The sequence below is a fragment of the Hyaena hyaena genome, unplaced genomic scaffold (assembly GCF_003009895.1).
Source record: "Hyaena hyaena isolate Hyena2069 unplaced genomic scaffold, ASM300989v1 scaffold_65, whole genome shotgun sequence".
Taxonomy (NCBI): domain Eukaryota; kingdom Metazoa; phylum Chordata; class Mammalia; order Carnivora; family Hyaenidae; genus Hyaena; species Hyaena hyaena.
In genome coordinates, this window is record NW_024080697.1 from 3626589 (window position 1) to 3650070 (window position 23482).

At 53.6% G+C, this 23482-nt stretch overlaps 1 protein-coding gene across 3 annotated transcripts; it reads right to left on the reverse strand.

Moving 5' to 3' along the window:
• Window positions 1-3781: 3781 nt before the first annotated feature.
• Window positions 3782-20545, reverse strand: ISM2 (isthmin 2). 3 transcript variants are annotated; one of them, XM_039232357.1, is made up of 7 exons: window positions 20346-20545; window positions 10584-10826; window positions 8723-9092; window positions 6975-7115; window positions 6671-6754; window positions 4839-5454; window positions 3782-4243 (listed from the first exon to the last, which is right to left on the reverse strand). In XM_039232357.1, the coding sequence occupies exons 1-6, from the start codon at window positions 20469-20471 to the stop codon at window positions 4937-4939; spliced, it is 1482 nt and encodes a 493-aa protein (XP_039088288.1). In that variant the 5' UTR covers window positions 20472-20545; the 3' UTR covers window positions 3782-4243; window positions 4839-4936. The 3 variants fall into 3 exon arrangements, with proteins under 3 accessions (XP_039088288.1, XP_039088289.1, XP_039088290.1); XM_039232358.1 differs by lacking the exon at window positions 6671-6754; XM_039232359.1 differs by lacking the exons at window positions 6671-6754; window positions 6975-7115.
• Between the last annotated feature and the right edge of the window lie 2937 nt (window positions 20546-23482).

Genomic DNA, 23482 nt, shown 5'->3' on the forward strand with positions numbered 1-23482 from the left:
TGCAGATCTGGAAACCTGTGTTGGTTGGGTGGCTGGTATTGAGTTCCCTTGGAGATACTGAATTAAAGGGAAAAACATTCCGGGTAAGTGCAGGTAATTAGGAGGCAGGAAGGAAACCTTCTCCCCGTATTCCTGAGCTAGTGTCCTTTCTGCAGGTTGGCACAAAGCTGCTCTCAGGGCGGGGTTCTTGGGGGTAAACAGTGCCAAGAAACCACCCCCTAGGCTTGCCTCCTTGTGTGGCCTCTTCTGTGCAAGAAGAGATGAGCATCAGGTGCTGGTTTGATATATGGAAAGATGCCCACCCTGTGGCAGGGGGTACTGGGAGCCTCAGGCTCACAGCTTCTGCTTACTGAGCAGTTCCTAGGTCCTGGAGACTTGAGTAGCCCCCCTGGTATTAGCTCGTTTAACCCCCATAATAGCCTTAGAGAAAGCTACTACCAGCATTTCTGTTTTAGAAGAATCTGAGTCTTGCTTCTCATCAGTAACCTCCCAGGCCCGGCAACTGATAACTTCGCAGGAGCTGAGAAGGACTGGAACTTGGAGAGCCAGTGCTCGAGTCTAAACCACGATGTCTAGTGTCCTGTCGCTGGGTTCATCTCAAAGAGGCTGCTGTATTTCTAGTGTGTTAGGCATCCCCACCGGGGGTAAAAAATTCCAGGCCTCTTAGTATTCCCAAAAAGAGGAGGATAGGAATATTGTAGAGTATTTTTTAAATACCCGGTTCCATGAAACAAGTTTACTGAGCACTGACCACATGGTGGGGGTATATGTTCAAATGGAGTCCAGGCTGCCACGTGGCAGAAGTTCACTACCTGAACAGGAGGGCCGCCTTCCCTCAGGGCCTGCCCTGGTGCCCTGTGTCCCAGCGTGAGTCAGGGCCTTATAATCCAGACACGCTGCCTCCTGCAGGCACAGCTATTTCCTTCATCTATTTTTGCTTGTTTTATTAGGTGGCAGGGAGGCCTGCAGGCTAATCCTACCAACGTGACTTGGCCAAAACATTGTAGTTAAAGCAAAAGACCGGTACTGATCTGGATAATTTAGACCCCCAAAAGTCACTTTTAGCTTGGATTACTCAAAGGAATGGTGGACTGAACTAATTAGCATCTAATTTGGCATTAGATCTGCCTTGATAAAGAACCTGGACTGGAGCTTGAATCCGATCTCCGGGCCCCTCCTAAAAGACGACTCTTCCTCCTCACAGAGAGAGAGACCAATGACAAAATAGGAGCCCTTTCCTGCCTGGCTGGAGAGTTAATTCTAGAGTTCTTTACCAAAAAAATCTGAAGTAGAGATTATAAACACCTTTAAAAAAGCAAAGCACCAGGCAAATTAACTTCCTGTGACCTGCTCAGGAACAGTTGACATCCCCAATATTGATGGTGGCTGTTCCGATTTTTACCACTGCCGTTTTACTGCTAGTAGTTTTTTAAGTAGGCTTCATGCCCAGCATGGTGCCCAATACGGGGCTTGAACTCAAGACCTGGAGATCAAGAGCTGAGCTGAGATCGAGTCAGATGCTTAACCGACTGAGCTACCCAGGTGCTCCTTACTGTTAGCATTTTTTAGTCTAAAACGCAGAACGATTGAGCTAAAAGTAAAACCGTGGACTTAGTTGGACTTGGGTTGAATCATACCACTTCCTAAAAAAATGGGGCAAATTTTCCCACCTGTATAATGGGTAAAACAGGTACCTTATGAGAGCATTAGAGATGATTAGATATAGCATAGGTACCATTTGCCAAATGGTACCTACTGACTTCCAGACTCAAGGGCCCAAGTGTTTTCCCTTGAGCAAGAAAATTTTGAAAAGCTAGTTAATTGGCTACATTGCAAATCATAGACCAAGGATTCACATCACTAAGAATCACCTGGGGGCCCCTGTTAAATTCAGAAAACGCTGTGGACTCCACCCCTAAAAGATTCTTACTTGGTGTGGGGTGTGGCCCGTGAACTTATACTTTAACAAATACCCCTGGTGATACTGATGTCAGGACACATTTTGAGAAGCACCTCTACCTGTTAAAATCCAATTGTAATGGAGGAGTCAAAGAAGCTCATTTGGGACCTTTTCATGAACAATAGGACAAAAGCTCTGAAACATTTTGTCTTCTAACAGACAAAGGAAGCCAGCAGGATCTGGAAGGGTTTGTACTAGGTTGTTTTAAATCCTAGTAAGAATTTGATCTGACCAGTCTTGCCTAGCCTAGGACCTTCTATGAGGTACTCCAGATGGAGAAAAATTGGGTAAAACCATCCTGATTGGGGCAGCTAAACCAGAAACAGTGGCGGTGTTTGTGCTGGATGTGCAGCCACGAGGGCTTCTGGTGTTTGGAAAAGGAAGAACAGCTAGTCAAGACAGTGACCTCACCAACACTGGACCTGAACTGGGGGAGGGGCCCCTCCAGGTTCTAGTACTGGCCGCTCCTAAAACCCTCCCTTTAACAGGCTCAGTGGGCCCCCCATCACTGTTTCTCCTCACACACACCTGTCCCCTGAGCCCGAAGCCACCTGCACCATGCCTCTCTCTTTTGTAGAGTTTGAATAAACACCATTTCATAGCTGACCTGCTCCCCAGCCTCTTCAAGACTCTGCCAAACTCCCTTTATCTTCTGTCATCTGTGGTCTGAGATGGTAGCAATTTCCCATGTCACTTACAGATCAAAAATGTGGCTGGCTAAACTCAGTTTTTGAGTAATAGACAACCACCAGGTATAGATTAAATTTAGACAGTGTGTTCAAGTGTCAAGGTGAGTTCTATTTGAAAGTAGGGGAGTTAGCAGATTCCTGTGAAAAAGGACTCTGGGATATCTTTATCTTCTTATAAAAAAAAGTTTCTGCTGGGGCACCTGGGTGGCTCAGTCAGTTAAGCATCTGACTCATGATTTCAGCTCAGGTCATAATCTGAAAAAAAAGTTTCTGTTAACAAATAATTAAATTATGCCGGTACTAATCATGAGCTGAAATCATGAGTCAGATGCTTAACTGACTGAGCCACCCAGGTGCCCCAGCAGAAACTTTTTTTTATAAGAAGATAAAGATATCCCAGAGTCCTTTTTCACAGGAATCTGCTAACTCCCCTCCTTTCAGCTAATCATGTTGATTTTCCCAGACGAGATCAAGTAAGGGAACTTGGATCCCATCTGGTGACTTGAGATCCCGCCCTCTCTGGCCCTGTAATATTTTATTTGCACCAGAGTATTATTTTTAGCCTGTGGTCCAGGACCAGACTAATAAACTTACCTCTAGGTGTGATGGTTATGGAAACATCTGGTTCTCTGTCTCCAGGTGGTGGCTCTGGACACACCTTGCCTCATCCTACTTCCTGATGTGTCTCTGTCCTTCCCCAAATGCCAGGAGTGACAGCGCAGTGTCTGTTAAGGGTAGCAACCAAGGCAGGGTACAGGTATACTTCTGTCACCTTACAGGGGTAGTCCTTTGGGGAACTCTGCCTCAGACCCCCTTGCAGCAAGGTACTTGGGGAAATACGGCCACTTCCTCTGGAGCGCGTGCAATTTACCTCTGTCTTAGAAGTCTTCCTGTCACCCCAGAACTAGTAAATGTGACTCTGAGGTCTGGCCATGTCCTCCCTGTCTTCTAGGCAATCCTGTACAAGTGTGAAGAGGGAGAACTCACATCTACATCTAACCTCTGCACCCCAGGAGCTCTGCCTGCCCGGCTAGGTTAAGGGGTCACAAACACGGCCATGGGGGCTCGGCTTGGGCTGCACACAGGACCCCCTATACCTCTGCTGAGGCTCCAAATTCTTCATCAGACAGAATTTGAAAATAAAGTGCTTTATTGCTGAGGATCACAAAGAGCTTCAGGACAGCTGAAGTTCTTCTAGGGGCTGAAGTTCCCACCTTTAGAAGCTTTTGTGAACAGGACAGTGGGGACTTCAGCCCTTCAACCCACTACAAGGCGAGGAAGTATGGTTTTGGGGGTGAGGAGGGCAGAGAAGAAGTACCAGATGTGCTAGGAGAGCTGATTACACGCATCTCTTCCCAGCTCTGAGCTCAGTGCATTCAATGACGTCACCTCGGGAGTGTGGGCCATGGTGGGAGTCTTCATAAACACCATAGAAACTGCCCAAATCTGGGCCTCCTGCCGCCAAGCCCAAGCAGAGAACTGGTTTACAAGTTCACCGTGGTGCACATCTTCCTGAGCTGCTCTGAGCCCACCCCAGGCCTGGCTGCTCGGTCCATTCAGGGCAGTGCCATCCAGTCCTGCACATCCCTACAACCTGGACAGAGCAGAGATGCCGGACAAAGAAAGGAACCTGAATAGGTTGACCCATTCCCAGCCGGAAGCCAGCCCTGTCTCAGCCGCCTCAGCCTGGCTGTCCACATTTGGCCCCATGGGTTGACTTCAGTCCTACACCAAAGTAGTGCCCACTGAAAAGCAGCTCAGAGCCGAGGAGAACCTCTGTTAGGGTCCCGGTTCAGGTCTGTGGTGGCTCCCAGCAGAGGTGGGGCAAGAAGCCTCCCGCAACCACCCAGAGATAAAGAGGAGCTGCCCGCTAGGCTGGCCGCCAGCCTGGCAAAACGCAGCTGCGGCACCTCAGGACCTGGGCCTCCCACCACAGGCCCTGGGAATCACCACTCCTGCCCGGAGTCAGGGTGGAAGAGCCCAGCTCAGAGGGACAGGGAGGAAAACGAGTGGCCAGGCTGGGACTGCACCTCCCAGTGGGCAGGAGAGGGCAGCCCCCACAGAGACACCTTCCCCCCCCACACACACACACAGCCAGAGGCCTTGGGGACTGAGCTCCCTCCTCAGCCTAGGCTCTGTACACCCCTCGATCTCGTCCTCAGCCTCACACCGACACCCGAGGTGCTGACCTGCCTTGGTTCCACAGGCAGGCCGGCCTCGCGGGGTCTGGGCAGAGGCAGAGCGATGGGTCTGCAGGGGAAGCTTCTCCAGAACAGCAGCCCCCCAGTTAGTACTGCTTGGCCTCCTGCAACTGGGCCAGGTACTCCTCCTCGGGAGGGTTGTCGGCGCAGGCGCGGCCATTGTTGGGAGGCCGCACGGCGTGGTAGCGGCTCCAGTCCCCCTTACAGAGGATCCAGGGCAGCGTGTCCACCTTGAAGTGCAGCTCAGGCGAGAAGTCGGTGCTGACGAGGTCAGGCGCGCCGGCGCCCTTGCCCCGGGTCAGCAGCCGGCTGCCCGCGTCGTAGCAGCAGTGCTGGGCCGCCAGCGTGCGGCTCTCCACGGACAGCAGCGAGCGCAGGCAGAAGCGCGCCGTGGGCTGGTACACGTCCAGGTGCTCCCGCGGCCCGCTGGCGTCCCTCCACCGGAAGCTGCGGCCCCGGCGCTCGTCCCGCAGGCTCACGGCGCTGTACACGGCCTCCAGCGGGTACGCGCACGGGCAGCTGGGCAGGTCCTGCAGCACCTGACTCAGGTACTTGGCCAGGAAGTCACTCTTGCAGTTCAGCCACTTCTCACAGCTGTCCACATCTGCGGAGGGGAGGGGAGGGGAGCGGTCAGCCCCCGGGCGGGGTGGGGGCGATCAAGGGCCAATGCCTGGAGACAGAAGGCCGCGCACCAGAGCTGGGGGCGGTCGGGCGAGGCTTCCCCTGTTGCCAGAGAAGGGCTACCACACAGCACCCAGGACACCTGCAGCCGGAGGCCACGGCTCAGAATGGACGTGGGCCCAGGGGCTGGAGGAGGGGCCTGGAGGCTGCCGGAAGTGCCAGGTGCTGTCCCCTCACCTGCTGGATTGGGGGGGGGGTTCAGGGTCTTGGGAAGGGGGGGTTGGGCGCAGGAACCGCTGTTGTAAGCAACTGGTAAGAAAGTGTTCTACTATTTTAACAATCGGCCCACTCTCCCCTCTGCCTTTCTCTGGCTCGCTGTCTCTCTGGGCCCACTGTGACCCCTCCATCTACGCGTCCGCCTCCCTTCTCTCTACCTTGGGAATGCAGCCGTGGCTCTGGCCACGCAGAACAAACTGCTCCTTCCTCCTTGCTCCAGAACTCTGGGGGATGCTCTGCAGCCTCGTGCGCAAGCTAGTTGTGTCTCTCTCTCCCCCTAACACCCAGGCTCCTTGCGAGCAGATCCCAGGCCTTAGTCTTCTGGGAACCCCCTGCCCCGCATAGTGCCAGGCATCGCATGCCAGCTCAGGGAGCTTCACAGTATCGAACATAGGTCCCACCTGCAACGGGGCCTGTTGGTGGCTGCCTACTTCCTTGTAGGCGGCAAGTGACACCAAGAGACAGAGACCCAGAATGTCCTAGTGAAAGCCCAGCCCACTCCAAGCTGCTGGAAGGAGCAGGCCTGGAATTCTGGCCCCTGACCTGTTTCTGACAGCGCCCCCTTCCCACACAAAGCCTACTCAGGAGCCCCCAAGAGCGACCAGGAATGGAAGCTAGAATGTCCCCGCCCCATCCTGCAGCCAGGGAGAATATACCCCACCAGATGATCTCCAAGTTCACTGGCTCCCATCAGGAGGGTCTTCCCAGCAGGAACGTCAGGTTGGGAAAGGCCAATGGCCCAGCTACGGGGACTCTGAAATGCCAGGGCCCCTTTGCCGGGGAGGCTAATCTTGCAGCTGGAACATGTACTCTGCCTAGTGGATGGGGGTGAGAGCCCTCCTGTGCAGCGATGCTCCCCCTCCCAAGAGAGGTTCTCCCCAAGCCCCCAGGAGTAGGGCCTAGCCCCGCCCCCCGCCACTGACCTGGGCTGAGCATGTCCGTAGCATTGTGGGCCAGGGGCTGCGACCCCTCACTGGGGAAGCCCGAGGGGTCCTTGTCCTCGGTGCCTTTGGGAAGAGAGGAGGCCAGGCTGGTGGGGCCCCAGGGCACCTCTGTGCTCCCAGTGGGGAAGCCCAGCCCTCACTAGGCTCTCGGTCCCCACAGCATCTGGACTAGGCCTGGGACGAGGCAGGACCAGCAGGCCCCACCCTCAAACAAGGCCCGCATTCCCGGGGGGCCGCGCCCAGAGTAAGCCTCTGCCTGTGCAGGAGCTGGGGTTCGTCTCACCAGGACAAGGGGGCAGGTCGCAGGCTCGGGACTCGGTGGCAGTGCAGGCGTGGCCGCAGGGCCGAGTCCTCCTCTGGCTGCTGCTGCCGCAGCTCCCACTGCAGGGAGACCAGGGGCTCCACTCCTCTTGAAGCTCATAGTCTGGGTCAAGGCAGGGAGCCAGGGGTGAGTGAGCACAGTCCACAGGGGGCACTGGTGCAGATGAGCTGAGGGCACCCCTTTCTCAGGAGGGTGCCGCCTGTGCCAGGGCTCCCAGCCTAGCAGACGAAGCACGGGGCTGGATTTCAGCCCCCACCTGTCCCTCAGCCAGGGACCCCTGCAGGTGGCTCTACAGACACAGCAACAATCCCAGCCACCGACTCTGCGCCAACACAGCAACGAGGACAAAAAATATACCTGGGGCTGGCGGCTACCTGACCACTGTCAATGTGACCCTGGGCAAGTCTCCCTATGTCTCTGACCTAGAGGGTTTATTTATTTGTTTTTATTGTTTGTTTATTTTTGAGAGAGAGAGAGCAGGGGAGGGGCAGAGAGAGAGGGGGACAGAGGATCCCAAGCAGGCTCTGCACTGATAGCAGCAAGCCCGACGCGGGTCTCAAACACAAACCGCCAGATCGTGACCTGAGCCGAAGTCGGATGTTCAACCGACTGAGCCACCCAGGCATCCTTCTGACCTATAATTTTTAAGTCAATCAAAACCAAGGCTGACAGCACTGCCCTGGCACTGGGGACATTAAGGAAGGTCCTGGTTTCCCATGTTAGGGACCAAGTCCTGGTCTAAGGAACCTGAGATACACCGTGACTGCACCCACAGACCTCTGGCTGTTGCAGGGCCGAGACCCAGGGGCTCTGTGGAACCCCCAAAGTACTGACATACACAGTCTCTCCTTACTTCCCAGGCAGGCCTGAGCAGGTGGGCACCAAGAGCCTAAGAAAAATTAATGGAAGAAAAGCTGAAAGGCATGAAAGCTCTGCCGTTTACATCATTTTGGTGAACAAGGGAAAGCCTGCTATGCCTTAGTCCTAATGTTGGCAACGCTGTCAGACGATGAAACACCAGGGCTCTGGGGAGAGTGTCTGCGCCTGTGCATGAAGCACCACTGCACCCAGGGAAACCTGAACTGCAACAAGAATGGCTGTCAAGGGGGCTGGCCAGGTGTTAGGTGGTATTTTCTGACAGTCCGTCCTGTTGTTTTCTAATAAAAATAATAAACATAGCTAATACTTAGTTTACAATATGCTGACACTTTAAATGTATTAACTCAATACCCTCTACACCCAATCTTATGCAGTTAAGGGTTGTGGCATTCTCCATTTTAGAGAGGAAGGACATGAGGCACAGAGAGGTTAGGTAACTTGCCCACGGTCACTCAGCTGGTAAGTGGCAGAGCCAGGATTCAAGCCCACACAGTCTGAAAATGACGTCAGTTACAAGTGGCTGGGTTTATCACTTTCCCAATTTGTTGGAAAGTGATAGCTATGAATATATATAAAATTAACAACTGTCCATTTTGCTTAGGGGGGTCTCAGGGCTGTTGTGAAGGTCAAATTTTGGGGGGGGGGAAGCCAGATTTTGCAAGCTCTGAGCCATGTTGCTATTTAGCAGATGATGGTGTTCGTACAGTCCTAACCTTCTGGTCTTCCTAGCTGCCCCTGTTCGGGGAGCGCTCAGGCCTCTCTCTAGCCCCCCAGCTACCCTCAGAACCTCCAGAAGCAGCAGCCGGGGATGCCAAGATGGGGATGCTCACCGTAGCCGTCTGGCTCCTTGAAGGCCCAGTCCCCAGGGGCCAGCCAGCCCTGCTCCCAGCTGCCCGTGGCCCCACTGAACCCAGGCTCCTCCTCCTCCTCCTCCTCGTTGTCCTCCTGGTCCTCACTCTCGCTATACTCTGCAGGGTAATCCTCCTCCTCCACTTCTTCCTCCTCCTCTTCTTCCCCTGGGGCTCTGCCCTTGAGACTGGTCCTCCCCTCCTCGCCCTCCAGGTAGCTCCAGAATAGGGGCCAGAAGAGCTCCTTGGCAGGCAGCCAGCTTGAGGCACCCTTGGGCCAGCGGTTGCTGGGCTCAGCCAGTAGGTCCACCTCCACCTTGGCCTGGGGATCCTTCACCACCTCGATGGTCACCTGCAGAGGGTCAGACACAGGGCAGCCAGTAAGGAGTGCTCAGGGCACTCAGAGACAAGTGTGGGGGCAGGGGCAGAAGGCCAACCTTTCCTCCAAACCAGCTCATTCTCTTGGCCAACCTTCCTGGCCTCCCAGGGCACATGGGGTCACAATTTAAGACTTGGGCATGCATCAGAATCCCCTGGATATTCCAGACTCCTTGACCCTACCCTAGACATGAATTCAATTATATGAGGTGGGGCTAGGTATGGTGGCTCTAACACATGCGAGGGTAGAGCCCCAGTAGTTTAAGAGAAGCTGGCTGTGAACCTGGCTGCAGGCTGCCCAGAATCACAAAGAGCCTTGGGTCTCGCTGTAGGGCTGGAAAATGACAGCAAAGAGAGCAAAGTCCCATAGCAGCCCTGGGTGGGGTGGAGGTGGAGAGTGAGCTCTCATTCACCACATTGTGGACAGGAAGTAAGTAACATGAAATCATTTATGTGAACATGAACTTTGAAAACATTATTTTTGGCTATTCTAAAATAATCCGAGATCGCTGAACAGAATTTGGCAGAAAGCCAGCAAAATATAATGAAAAAAATTAAAATCACCCCCACTCCATCTCTGACAGATAACATTTTGATGATTAAACTTCCAGGTTTTATCCACACGCGTGCGCACATACACACATACTTTTAAACAATTTTAGAACATTAGGCTCTACGCTTTCTCATGGCCTTTTCTCTTTTGATGAAAGTGTTTTGTGGGGCGCCTGGGTGGCTCAGTCGGTTAAGCATCAGACTTCAGCTCAGGTCATGATCTCGCGGTCTGTTTAAGCCCCGCCTTGGGCTCTGTGCTGACAGCTCAGAGCCTGGAGCCTGTTTCAGTTTTGTGTCTCCCTCTCTCTGACCCTCCCCTGCTCATGCTGTCTCTCTCTCTCAAGTAAATAAATGTTAAAAAAAATTTTTTAATTTAAAAAATAACGTGTTTTGCAAACTGCAGGTGCTGCACAAAATGCAGAACTCTTACCACTCAGGATTGAGGACTGGCAGTGGTGAATATAAACTGGAATCCCACTGGCTCCATAAAGCCCCTCTGGGGGGTAGCCCCCCACCACGAGCGCACCCCATTCTACACTCAACCAAACCTGCAGTAAGGGTCAGGCCTGGGTGGGGGGCCACAAGTCGCCCCTCCCCCGTTTCTTTGGAAGCCCCTGACACTCAGGAAGCTTCTCCACACTGTGGGTCCTCATGAGAGCCCCCACCAGGCTGCTGCTGTTTCTCCTTTGCTATGGACAGGAAAACACAGGCCCAGAGGGCCCCATGCTCCGCTCAGCCTGCAGTGGGGAAGTAGAGGAGCAGCCTCCACTACTCTACCTTCTGTGACCCCAAAAAGGACCCTCCCAGGAATACAGGGATTCCATTCCAGGGGATGCCTGACCTCAGGGTGGAGCCGGTCAGCCCAGTTCCTCTCTAGGTGTCTGCTGGGCCTAGGCCCTCCTGTAGCTCTCACCTGGATATTGGGGTTTGGGGCACTCAAGTCTGTGTTGGCCAATCCCGGCAGCTTCTGCAGCTCCAGCAGCAAGGGAGTGTCCTCCAGGGTCCTTGGCATGGCCGCCTTCTCCAGGCTCAGGGCTGCTGGCTCACCAAGAGCCCGGCGCCTATGTCGGCGGGGCCCTGCCTGGAGGCGGGTTCTGGGGAGCAGCGGGGTCCCTTCCTCTTCCCTAGGAGAGCGGGGACCTGGGGGTACTGAGACCTGAAGGGGAAGAGGGGGTGAATGGGGTCAGGGCTTGCCCCAAGTGGCCCCAAAGTGGGGGATTCAGGAGCCCTGGGGTCTGACCAGCCCACAAATTCACCCTGTGACCATGGGTCGAAACAGTTTTTTTTTGTTTTAACGCCTCAGAGGGTAAGTGAGGCCATGTGCACAGGGTGCTTGACAAATGGTGCCAACGTGAGGCATGACAATGGGGCTAAATCAGGTGTCTACAGGTGGAAGAAACATAAGCCAACCTCCTCATTTTACAGACGAAGAAACCGAGGTCCAGAGAGGGAAGAATGTTGTTTAAGGCAGTGTTTCCAAGGTCGGGTAACAAACCCCAGACTTCAGAAGCCCCCAGGGCTCTTGCCCAGTAACAGACGGCGGGTCTCACGAGTCAGGGCAGGAAGGCCCAGAAAGGCCAATAGGGAGGGCAGCCACAGACCTGGGCCTTCCTCCAGCAGGCTCCCCTGTCACTGGCCATCCCTCCCCAGCTGTCCACGTGGGGGGGCTGTGTTCCTTAGCATCTCTGGCCACTGCTCCCTTCCTCCGCCCACCCACCTGGGACCCAGCACCTTCTCCTAGTTCAGGTGCTGGCACAGATGTCTGTCTGCCGGGTAATTCCCTCCACCAGCCAGTGCCCTTGGGGTCCACGCCGTGACAGTCCCTGCTTTGGCTCAAATAGTAAGTGAAAGACCCTGGTTGTCTCTGACTCCAGCAGCAGCCCTCACCTGCTCAGACAGTGGGACACTGGGGTGGCTATCCACCTACTTCCTCTACAACAGGACAGAAAGGGCACTGTCCAGAGCTGCCTTTATGAGCCTCAGGGGCTGGGACCCTGTGGATCCTGCCCCATCCAGGCCACAGCCTTGACCCCACTTCCCACCTCATCCGTGAAGCCATGTGAAAAAACACAAGTCTGGACAGTCTGATCAGCTTGGGTTCAAATCCTAGCTCTGCCTCTTTCCAGCTCATTCAACTTGATCTGCAAAATGAGGATAATTCCTACCTGGAAGGATAGTCAGAAATGTATTTATCAAACACCTCCACAGCCTCTGTGTGCCAGGCACTATTCTAAACACTTAATCATTCATTTCATCCTCCCAACCACCCTCAGAGGTAGGTGCTATCTGTCTTCCCCATTTTTGACAATGGAAACTAGTAACCCACGTGAGGTCACACAGACATTTAGTTGTAAAGCGAGGATTTGAACCACACAGCCTGGGTCCAGAGCCCATACGCCTTTTTTGGGGTTTTTTTTTTTGTTTTGTTTTGTTTTAAGATTTTATTTTTAAGTAATCTCTACACCCCACGAGGGGCTTGAACCCACAACCCTGAGATCAAGTCACACACTCTACCGACTGAGCCAGTCAGACACCCGAGAGCCGCCACTCTTAACTGTTATGCTCTGACGCTACAGGCAAGAGTGTGGAGAGTCTATTCCACAAATCAGGGGCTTACTCGGTCTAATTTCCCACTATGACTTTCCTGCCTTGGGTTGAAGAGGATAAGAGCCTTTGGTCTCTCCCCTTGAACCCCCTCACTCAGTGTTCCCCAGACACCTGGTTCCAGGGCTCGCGCACTAATCACCGGGGCCCATCTGAGCCTGGCCCTGGAGTCTGTTACCAAGTCAGAGTGCTCTGGTCTTAATAGCCAGGCCAGATGAGCAGAGAGGATGGACAAATGAGTAATGGAACAGCTAAGCTCCTTCACTGACCAGTCTTGGAAGCCTGGAACATCCCCATATGCTGCTTTCCTGGCAGCTCCCACTCACACCGCAGCCAAAGCCCTAACTGTCCCTGTGACTTGGCTCAGTAGCTTCTCTGCAGCCTCCGGGGCACAGGGACAGGCAGTCTCGGGACAGCAGGGGTTCAGGGTCTGCAGCCTTTCTGGCTGATGTGGATGCCCCTGCCTCTTGAGTGGGTAGTTAAGCAATGGTTCTCCTCTGGGGACATGTGGCAATGTCTGGAGACATTTGTGGTTGTCACAATTGGAGAGGGGTTCTACTGACACTACAACACACAGGACAGCCCTCATAAAAATCACCCAGCCCGGAGTGTCAACAGTGCTGTGACTAAGGGGCGCCTGGGTGGCTGAGTCGGTTCATCGTCGACTTCGGCCTAGGTCATGATCTCATTGTTCCCGAGTCCGAGCCCCGTGTTGGGCTCTGTGCTGACAGCTCAGAGCCTGGAGCCTGCTTCAGATTCTGTGCCTCCCTCTCTCCCCTCTCTCTGCACCCCCCCCCCCACTGATGCTCTGTCACTCTCAAAAATAAATAAATGTTTAAAAAAAATTTTTAGGGGCTCCTGGGTGGCTCAGTTAGCACAGACTTCGGCTCAGGTCATGATCTCACAGTTCATGGATTCAAGTCCCATGCTGGGCTCTGTGCTAAAAGCTCAGAGCCTGGAACCTGCTTTGGATTCTGTGTCTCCCTCTCTCTGCCTCTCCCTCGCTTGCACTTTGGGTCTCTCTCTCTTTCTCAAAAATAAATAAACATTAAAAAAAATTTTTTTAATTTTTTTTTAAAGAAACTGCTGCAGTTAAGAAACCCTGCTCTAGGGGGCGTCTGGCTGGTTCAGTTGGCAGAGGATGTGACTCTTGACCTCCAGGGTCTTGAGCCCCACGCTGGGCGTAGAGATTACTTAAATAAATAAATAAGCTTTAAAAAAAAAAAACAAAAAAGAAAGAAAGAAAAGAAACCTTGCTCTAAAGTCAGGCCGCTTAGATCTGAATCCCTGAACAGTCTGGCTTCTGACCTGGGGGACCCTGTCAGGGGATAGAACCTCTGAGCATCCTTATCTGTAAAATGAGAACAGTGAGGGGAGAGAGTTGATATCCAGCAGGGCTCAGAATGTTCATTTCCAGCCCTCTCCAACCTCGCCACTCCTTACTACCCAGGTGGACCAGATGATGAGCAAAGGCCATAGAAAGTCCTGGCTAAACATCATAGCCACACGTCACAGCCACCCTTCTCTAGAGCTGCTCTTGGAGGCCCCCGCTCTGTGCTTCAGGCCCCAGGGACCTCTCAGGAGTGGAGGGGGGCCATGGGTCTTAGTCTGGGTTTCTTCACTGACACCAGAATTCCAGGGCATTCCTTTGGAAGGTGATCCTAGGAGGCGCTAGCAGGGAGTGGGGGAGTGGGTCGGGGATGGGAGGCAGCTAATAAAGAATGTCCCATCAAGTTAGTGACCGTGGTAGACAAGTGGAGTTCAATCCCACTGGTGCCTCAGTTATTCCCCCAGAAGCAGGGAGCTGGGCTATGTAGCTGCAAACCTCACCAGTCACTGGTTGAGGGCTGCTGGGTAGAGAAGAGGATTTGTTTCCTGGGGACCTCGGATTTGTCATGTACAGCTGAGAACAGGCCCTCATGCAACTGACAGCCCTCAAGAAACTGGACACTGGCAACAGGGAGTAAGGCAGAGATATGGGCAGAGCCCCCAGAGCCCTGACCCGTGAGTACTGTCTCAGCACATCTCTACAGACCTGGGCTAGGCCCTGGATGTGCCTTCTGTCACCCCAGCTAGAGTGCAGGCAGGACTCTGTCTGCTTGCTTCACGCGGTGTCCTGTGCCCAGCACAGGGCCTGGCACATAGGAGGAACTCAATAAGTCATTGCTGAGCGACTGAATGAACACTAGCAACCCCAAAAGGTGAATATGACCGTCTCTGTGTTAATGATGAGGCTATGGAGGCTCAGATAGGGTAAGGGATTTACATAAAGCCCAAAGTCCAAGGGATTTACATAAAGTGTCATATCAGAGCTCAGCTTCAAATTTAGCTCTGCCTGATCTCAACGCCCATGCAACGGTGCATGCCAAGTGTGTGGACACACACGTCATATGCAACCACCTCTGTACTCACAAAGCACTTCCCTTTTCTGTCATCTTGCTGGCAGCCGAATGTAGTGGTAATGAGTGTAGGCTGGAGGCCACATGGCCTGGGTTCAAAACCGTTTGTACACTTACTAGCTGTGTGACCTTGGGCAGGTAAACTTAATCTAATTTAAATTCTCCCTCCACAAATTAGGGAAACAGCAGTCTCTGTCTTGTGTGGTTGTGGAGTTAGAACAGGGTTGCCTCGGGGTGCCTGGGTAGCTCAGTTGGTTAAGCATCTGACTTGGGCTCAGGACATGATCTCACGGTTCATGGGTTCGAGCCCTGTGTCGGGCTCTGTGCTGACAGCTCAGAGCCTGGAGTCTGTTTCAGATTCTGTGTCTCCCTCTCTCTCTGACTCTCCCCTGCTCATGCTGTCTCTCTCTCAGAAATAAATAAAACATTAAAAAAATTAAAAAGAACAGGGGTTGCCTCAAACACGGCAAACGTGCACTGTTACCTACAGGTGTTGACAGATGGTTTTGAGAGAGAGAGGAGAGCACCCCTCTCACCAGGCACTGTTAGTTCTTTATGTCTTAATCGGTCTGATACCCCGGCCCCACCAGTGATGCACGATCTCTGGGAGGGGTGTTCCCATGGCCTCAATCCCGAGGCTCCAGCATATTTGAGAACATGTGTCCCGCTCCCAGGCCCACACCCCCACCTGTTACACTTGGTGTGGACTTTGGTGCATGTCCGTTCTTTTGGGGAATGGTGTCAACGCCCAGAGGGACATGAAGTATGTGGGTATATCCCCATCCTTCTCTCTCTCACCCTTCCTCTCCCTCTCTCTCTCTTACACATACACACACACACAGGCCCACGCGTACCTTCCCAGGCTTGGCCAGGCAGCCCTGACCCTGTTCCCGGTTAACAGAAAAGCCCTCATGTGAACAAGCCCTTGCTGGATTGCACAAGCCTGCCTGCTAACCTGCTTCAGCCCCTCACAGATCCATCTTCCCTCCTCTCTGCCTCAGGGGTCAGGAACTCTGGATAATGAACTCTGGATAACTTTCCAGATAATGAAACCCGGTGGACAGGTGCAGCCCTGCACCTCCCTCCCCACACCCATCTGTGCAGAGCAGGCTGCACACACAGTCACCCTGGCCTCCCAGGAGGGGCTGGAGACCCACCACTCAACAGCAAGTGTCTCTTCAGCCAGGCCAGAGGACCACAGGCAGAGGGAGAGGACTGCAGGCATAGTCAAGTCACCCTCCTCCCTGGCATGCACGCATCCAGCCCATCTGGCACCCAGCGGAGACCCCAGAGCTCCTGGTGCTAACAAGAGTGCTATTGACAGAGGGCACCCTGCAAGCAGCAGGCCCGGCTCCATGCTGTGTGGCCCGCATACTTGCACAGCGCTCTGCATCTGACTGAACGCTCTGCTGCTGCCATGTTGAAATGCTCAGAGGGGGCGCCTGGGTGGCTTAGTCGGTTAAGCGTCCGACTTTCCGACTTTCGCTTAGGTCATGATCTCGCGGTTTGTGGGTTCGAGCCCCGCGTCGGGCTCTGTGCTGACTGCCAGCTCGGAGCCTGGAGCCTGTTTCAGTCTGTGTCTCCCTCTCTCTCTGACCCTCCCCTGCTCACGCTGTCTCTCTCTCCTAGAAATAAATAAAACATTAAAAAAAAAAAAAAAAAAGAAAAAAAGAAATGCTCGGAGGCCCCCCATTCTCACTCTGCACTGGGCCCCTCCAACTACGGAGTCCGTGCTGCCAAGCATGCCCCGTGCACTGACTCACTGCGTTGTCACAACCCTTTGGGCAGGGGCCAGCATCATCTTCATAGATGAGGCAGCCAAAGATCAGAGAGGTGAAGTAACCTGCTTGGTGTCACAGAGAGGGCTGGCAGAAGAGGACTTGAGGCAGATGATCCGGCTGGAAGGTCTTATCCCTTGTGCTTTGCCAACTCCAAGTGAGAGCTGCACCTTCTGGTTCGCTGACTGCCACTTGCGTGCTGAGTGTGCTGAATGGCCAAAACACTAGGACAGGATGTTCTCCTTTTCACATCCATCTTTCCCTTTGATCTTTATAACAACCGAGTGAGAGGCAAAGGTGGAGATTGAGATTAGGAGCCTGAGAGCCAGTGAGGAGAGGGCTTGCTTGGGAACGCCAAGCAGCAACGACCTGGCCCCCACTCCTGTCCTTCCCTTTCTCTCCCAACCAGCTTTCCAGTGGTTCCAAATTCTTAGCAGGAAGAATGGTCTGAAGGGAGACCGATGGTCATAGTCAAGGTCCAAGAAGGTGCCCAGCTGCAGGGGGAGGCTAAGGACAAAGCCACAGGCTTGGCATCACACAGACCTGGGTTCCAGCTCCCCTTATGACACTCACTCACTGATTGGGCAAGACAGACCCCAACCAAAGAAAACCTTCAGAAAAGATCTGCTTCTTGGTGCCCCCACCTGGCAGGTGAGACCTTTCAACTCACTGTACCACCCCTCCCCCCACTCCCGGCTATCCAGCCCTTGATGTCAGGCAACTGGCTACAAGATGAGTGCTGGTACCGGATGTGTGAGGCCCGTAGGCTCCTTCCTCTGTGCCTTAGCTTTTCACTCTCGCCCACTCTCCTCTCCTCTCACAGGCGCTTCCTTCCACGGAGATGACATCCCTGCTGCTACAGCACAAACTCCTACAGCTCTGCCCCACGTGGGGCCCTTCATGTGGGACAGTCCTTGCAGCCTGGGAGAGCTGTCCCCTCTCCTCTGTGTGAGGAGGACACATTCTGAGTCCTCATTCTGAGAAGGGAACTTCCGTCTTCCCCAATTCTCATCTCCATCACCTTCTTGTGGCCCCAAGTCCCAGCTCTGTCTCCCCCACCCCAAGGTCTTCCCTTGCCTGCCCTGGAGGTGGCACGTGCCAGGTTGAGGTCCCCAGGGGCTGGAGTTAAGCCAAGTTGTGTTTCAATCCTTGAGTTTACCACTCACTAGCTGCAGACTCATGGCTTAGTTATTAGACTCACTGTCAGTTTCCTCATCCCTAAAATGAGGAAAACAAGACAAGGACCACAAAATGCTAGGCACTGTGGCAGTTTGGGTGGTGTTCTGATCCTAACCAGAATAGAAGACACCCAAGGCCGAGCTCTGTCATTCCCTGCCCGTCTTAGCACCCAACAAACCCTTGTGCTTTTCTTTTTTAAACTATGTTATGAGTTTGAATCTTTTTTAAAATTTATTTTGAGAGAGAGACAGACAGCGTGAGTGAGAGAGGGACAAAGAGAAAGACAGACTCTCAAGCAGGCTCCACACTGTCAGTGCAGAGACTGATGTGGAGCTCGAACTCACAAACTGTGAGATCATGACCTGAACTGAAATCAAGAGCTGGATGCTTACCCAACTGAGTCACCCAGGCACCTCACCCAACAAACTCTTGTAACGACAATGCCACACACTGTACACATGTGCCGTGCTTTCTCACCCAGCAGCCCATCTGACAGAATGGGTTTTCCAATTCCCATTTGACTGTGGGAGTAAACTGAGGCTCGGCAACAGGCCTGACCAGAGAGAGGGTGGCACATTTTGTTCATGGTGCCAATGATTTTAAGACTTTTTAAGAGTTCAGATGAGCAGGCTGGGGCATGACATACAAAGATGGACCCTGAGGTCCCACATCTACCTCTTGAAATGACAGAACTGGCTCCCACTCTGGTTAGGATTAATGTTTCTATTGCCTTGATTTTTTTCATCTGGAAGATGAGACTAACATCCATCCAACACCCATGAGAATAACACCCAGGGGCGCTACGCTCTTCAGTTTCTTCAAAAAAGTCTCTGGAGTTGTCATTTCTTTCCGACATGTCACCTAAGCCCCTAAGCCTGCATGATCTCAACACAATTTCTTAACTAACACCTTGATTACATAAGAGCTTTAACACACATTGCACGGACTTCTGAAGCAGTATTTGAGCTGGACGAATCACAGAGATGACCCAGCCCCTTATTTTAAGTGTCAGGAGATCATCCGAGGTGAGGCATGCCTGAGTTAATGACCCACTGAGACCAGAACCCCAGGCCCTGGGCTCCAAGCTCTGTTGTTCCCTCATGGCACTAATTTGCTTTAACATATTTTTGAGGGTTCCACCAGGTCCTCTACTAGAGCTGGGGATATGACTTTGGCTCTGAAATAACTCATCCTCTAGACTGGTCTCGGGGGAAGATCTGGCAAATATATCAAAAATAATCACAATACAAAGCAGTTAAGTACTAAAATAGAAAATACGTAAAAATGGGTAGGAGAAAAAAAATGCCAATTGATTAACTTTATGACCACCATCACCTCCACCTAAGAGCGGGGACTGGCCAGAGGCTGTCCAGTTCCTCTGGATTTGTCTACAGCAGTGGTTGTCAGCAACGGTGGGGGAGAGGGGTGTGCCTCAGGAAGCGCCAGCAATGTCTGCCTCTGTCCAGCAGTGGGTGCTACGAACACCTAGCCAGGGACGCTGCTGTGACTGTCCTACAACGCACAACAAAGAATTATACGACCCCAAATGACAGGAGTGTGGAGGTTGAGAAACTCTGGTCTACTGGCATGTAGTCTCAACAGGGGGCCAAAAATCTCAGATATTACAATGGTTTGTAACATACCCACGTGCCATGATACATAAACAGTATACTTACGGGATTAAAATTTCAGTGGGAAAGGCACTTAGGGGGGAGGAAATGTCTAAAAGGCTCCTTAGGAAGGCAGCGTTGAAAAAAAAAAAAAGGTGGCTACACACCAGTCCACAGAGACCTCAGATGCAGGCAGTGCTTTCCCACCGCCTCCGGGGGGCCTGGGCAGCCTGGGCATTGCCAGCAGCCCAAGCTCCGGGCCCGCTCACCCACCGGTCTCCTGCACCCACCCGGCAGGGCCTCTCAGTGACTTCGTCTGAAAAATGGGAAGAACCACTTTGGCCTCCTCGTAGGATAGCTCAGAGCCTGGGAGGAGCCAGGACCCGCTACCACCCCAAGTCCCCAAACTCCGGAACAAGTCTGAGGGTTTCGTCCCCAAGGGGATGAGATCCACGCGGGAATGGCTGGACTGTGGGCCCCTGGCGAAGGGAGACGGGGTTCGGCGGACGTGGTTCCTCTCCACTTCTGAACCACTCTTTTCCGACTCTCCTTTGTTTTCAGTCGCATCCCCAGTGCCCACTCACGGGCCACCCAGAAAGTGCCCCCCGCCCTCCCCACGCCTTAGCGACCTCTGCTCTTCCTACTACATAGTAATATATTACTTTCCAGCAAGTTAAAAGCCCCACTCATTACCTCGTCTCGTCTCACTTCACACCCAAAGGGACTCAAAACGTTGGCAGGTTTGATTTGAGGCTGCACCGGCGGTTATTCGGCGGGTTGGACCTCGGCAACTCCGCGCGGCGCCGCGTTCCCCTCCCATCCTCCCGACTAAGGAGCGCGCCCCCTGGACGGGGGGGTTGCAGGAGAGGGTCGCTCAGGGCGAGGCAGCCGCAGGAGGGAGAGGCCGAGCCGTTCCGGGGCGGGTGGGGGGAGGTCCACAACCGGCGCTCTGCCCAGAAGCCCCGTCTCTCCCCGGCCGGCCCGCCACGCGGTCGGGGCGGGGGCTCGGCGAGGTCCGATGCACCTGGTCCGCGCTCCGCGCCCGCCCTCGGAGGTCGCCGCTCGCGCCCCGGGCCCCGCGCCGGCCCCTCTCCCCGCCGCTCACCTCCGCCAGCCTCGCGGGGCTCCGGAGCCGCGGCTTCCTCAGGGGGAGCGTCCGGCCCTCGGCCAGCAGCGCCGCCAGCAGCATGACGCCGAGCACGAGCCCCGCGCGGCCGGGCAGTCCAGGCATCGTCTCCGTCCCGGCGCTGCTCCGCGCCGAGCCTCCGCGCCTCCGGAGCCACTCCCGCGCGTCCGTTCGCGCCGGGCCGCGCCTCCTCCGGAGGCGGGAGCGCGCGGACGGCGGGGCGGCGGGGGGCGGGGGCCGCGGGGGAGACCGGCGGCCGCGGGGGCGCGCGGGGAGGGAGCGCCGCGCGGCTCTCGGGTCAGCGCCCGGGACGTCCCCGCCCTTCCCGGAGGGGCGGCTCCTCGGCGCGCGCGGACGGTCTCCGCCGGGCAGGAGGCTCTTTTTGATCCGGCCGCCTCCCCGCCCCCTGTCCCCGCCGCTGGTGCCGTCGCAGCCCCAAGCGAATTCCTGTTCGGGGGACGTCGCGGCCGGCGAGCACGGCGCGCTCCAGCCGCGCGCTGCCACTCCTGCCGGTCGCCCTCCCCGCGGGCGCGCCGACGGCGCGGGGGCACGTGGATCCCCCAGGGCCCCACGGGCGGGGGGCGCGCCGCAGCCCCGCGCGGAAACCCTCCGGTCTCGGGCAGATGTTTGTGCCTCGAGGTAAGTTTGCTCGGGGAAGAAGGCCAGGAAGTGACTCCTCCAGGGCTCCCGCAGCTCCCCAGCTGGAGGTGGAGCCCGGAGAAACACCTGCCACCGTGTCCCCGATTTCCTCAGGATGTTCTCAGAGCACTTCAAACACCCAGAGAGACTTGAGACTCAGATGTGAGGACAGAGTCCCAGAAGCACAGCAGCGAGACACGTTTGAGCGAGTGGTCAGAAGATCCTGCCCGGCCACTGGGTGTCACCTGGTTTTATCCTGGATAAAACGACGGGACCACCCACTCCCTCTAGCGAGACGCTTGTGCAGGGATCCTCACGTGTAGTGTACGCGGGTCATGAAATAAAACCTCAGCTCGCGATAAAGATCAGGACCCCCGAAGGGCCGTGACAATTTTAGTGGCCTGGATGGGGGCTGTGAGGGAATGCAAGCACAGTGGGGGCAGGTGGAGGGGTGGGGCGGGGTGGGGGGAGGAGCGGTTTGGACAGGTCAGTAAGGAGCAGTCAGAAGACACTAGGAAGATGCCTACTCGGAGACCACAAAGGCTGCCTGGTTTCAGGGCAGGATAGCAAATCCCTGGAGGTGCTGGGTAGGGGGGCCGGAAACCTGCCATAGGGCTAAAACTTGGGATCTGGGTTTAGCCAAAGTGAAAAACTTAGGGGACCTGGCACAGTTCTGAGAAACCACTCCAATCCCCAGTGACACAGCCCAGGGCGCTGCGGTGTTTTCAATAGAAGTGCATCACAGGGATCAAATCACACTGGGTCTGGAGTTGGCCACCAGGGTTTGAATCCCACTTCTACCGTTTACTAAGAAGTTGGTATTATTAGACAAGTTCTTTGACCTCTTGCTGCTTTTTTCATTTATAAAAGTGTGTGCGGTGGGGCGAGTACCCACCTCAGTGGTGTAAGGACTAAATAAGAATCTATGTTATTTTTTTAGGCTAAAGTTATCCTTTTTTGGTCAAAAGTGTCAAATATTGGCAAGTTCATGTGGCTCAACCTAGTAAGATGCTTGGTACATGGTAAACATTAAAATATTAGCCAGAAGAAACCAGCATTTGAGCACCTGCTATGTCATGCTGGTTTTTTTTTTTTCCTAGACAAAAAGTGAGACTACCTTGTTCTTTAGGGTTTGTTTGTTTTTTATTCATTTTTTGAGAGAGACAGAGACAGAGTGCAAGCAGGGTAGGGTCAGACAGAGAGACACAGAATCTGAAGCAGGCTCCAGGCTCTGAGCTGTCAGCACAGAGCCCAACACGGGGCTCGAACCCACGAACCATGAGACATGAACTGAGCTGAAGTCGGACACTTAACCGACCGAGCCACCCAGGTGCCCCCCAAATTATCTTTTAACAGTCCTGTTGGACACAGTTCATTCCTACCTTCCCAATCTTGGCTCCCGGGCAACCACTTACCCACTCTCTGTCACCATTGGTTAGTTTTGCCTTTCTAGATTTTTGTATTCTTTTGTGTTTGGTTTATTTGAGCATGTTCTTTAAGATTCACCCATACAGTTGTAGGTATCAGTGATTTGTTCCTCTTCATTGCTGAGCAATATTCCATCCCATGAACATAATACTACAACCTCCTTGCCATTCACAATGACAGCATTTTGGATTGTTTCTAGTTTAGGGCTGGTATGAATCAAGCAGCTGTGTGTACTCAAGTGCAAGTGTGGGCATGCTTCTCTGAGGTGGATGAAATTACTGCCAAAAACTGCCAAATTGTTTTCTCAAATGGCTGTACACTTTGCATTCCCACATCTTTGTCGACACTTGGTATTGTAATTCGTTTTAAACTCAGCCATTCTAGTGGGTGGGTAAGTGGTAGAATCTTATTGTAGTTTTAATTTGCATTTCCCTGACCATGAGTGATGTTGAACATCTTCCCTGGGCTTTTCTGGCCATTAGTACATCTCCTTTTGTGACGATTCTTTTCAAATCTTTGGGACATCTGGCTGGCTAGGTTGGGAGGGCATAAGACTCTTGATCTCAGGGTAGTGAATTTGAGCCCCATGCTGGGCATAGTGATTACTTAAAAAAATAAAATCTTTTTAAAAAAGTGTTCAAATCTTTGGCCTGTGTTTTATTGAAAAGCCTTGCCTTATTGAGTTTTAAGATTTTTAAAAATATATTCTGGATAGAAAGCCTTTGTTAGATATGTATAATGCATGTTTTATCCCACCCAGTCTGGTGTTTGCATTGTCCTTTTATTGAAACTTGAAGTTTTCATTTTTTAAAAGTTCATTTACAGGGCGCCTGGGTGGCTTAGTCGGTTAAGCGTCCGACTTTCGCTTAGGTCATGATCTCGCGGTTCGTGGGTTCGAGCCCCGCGTCGGGCTCTGTGCTGACTGCCAGCTCAGAGCCTGGAGCCTATTTCGGAGTCTGTGTCTCCCTCTCTCTCTGACCCTCCCCTGCTCATGCTGTCTCTCTCTCTCTCTCCTAGAAATAAATAAAACATTAAAAAAAAAAGTTCAT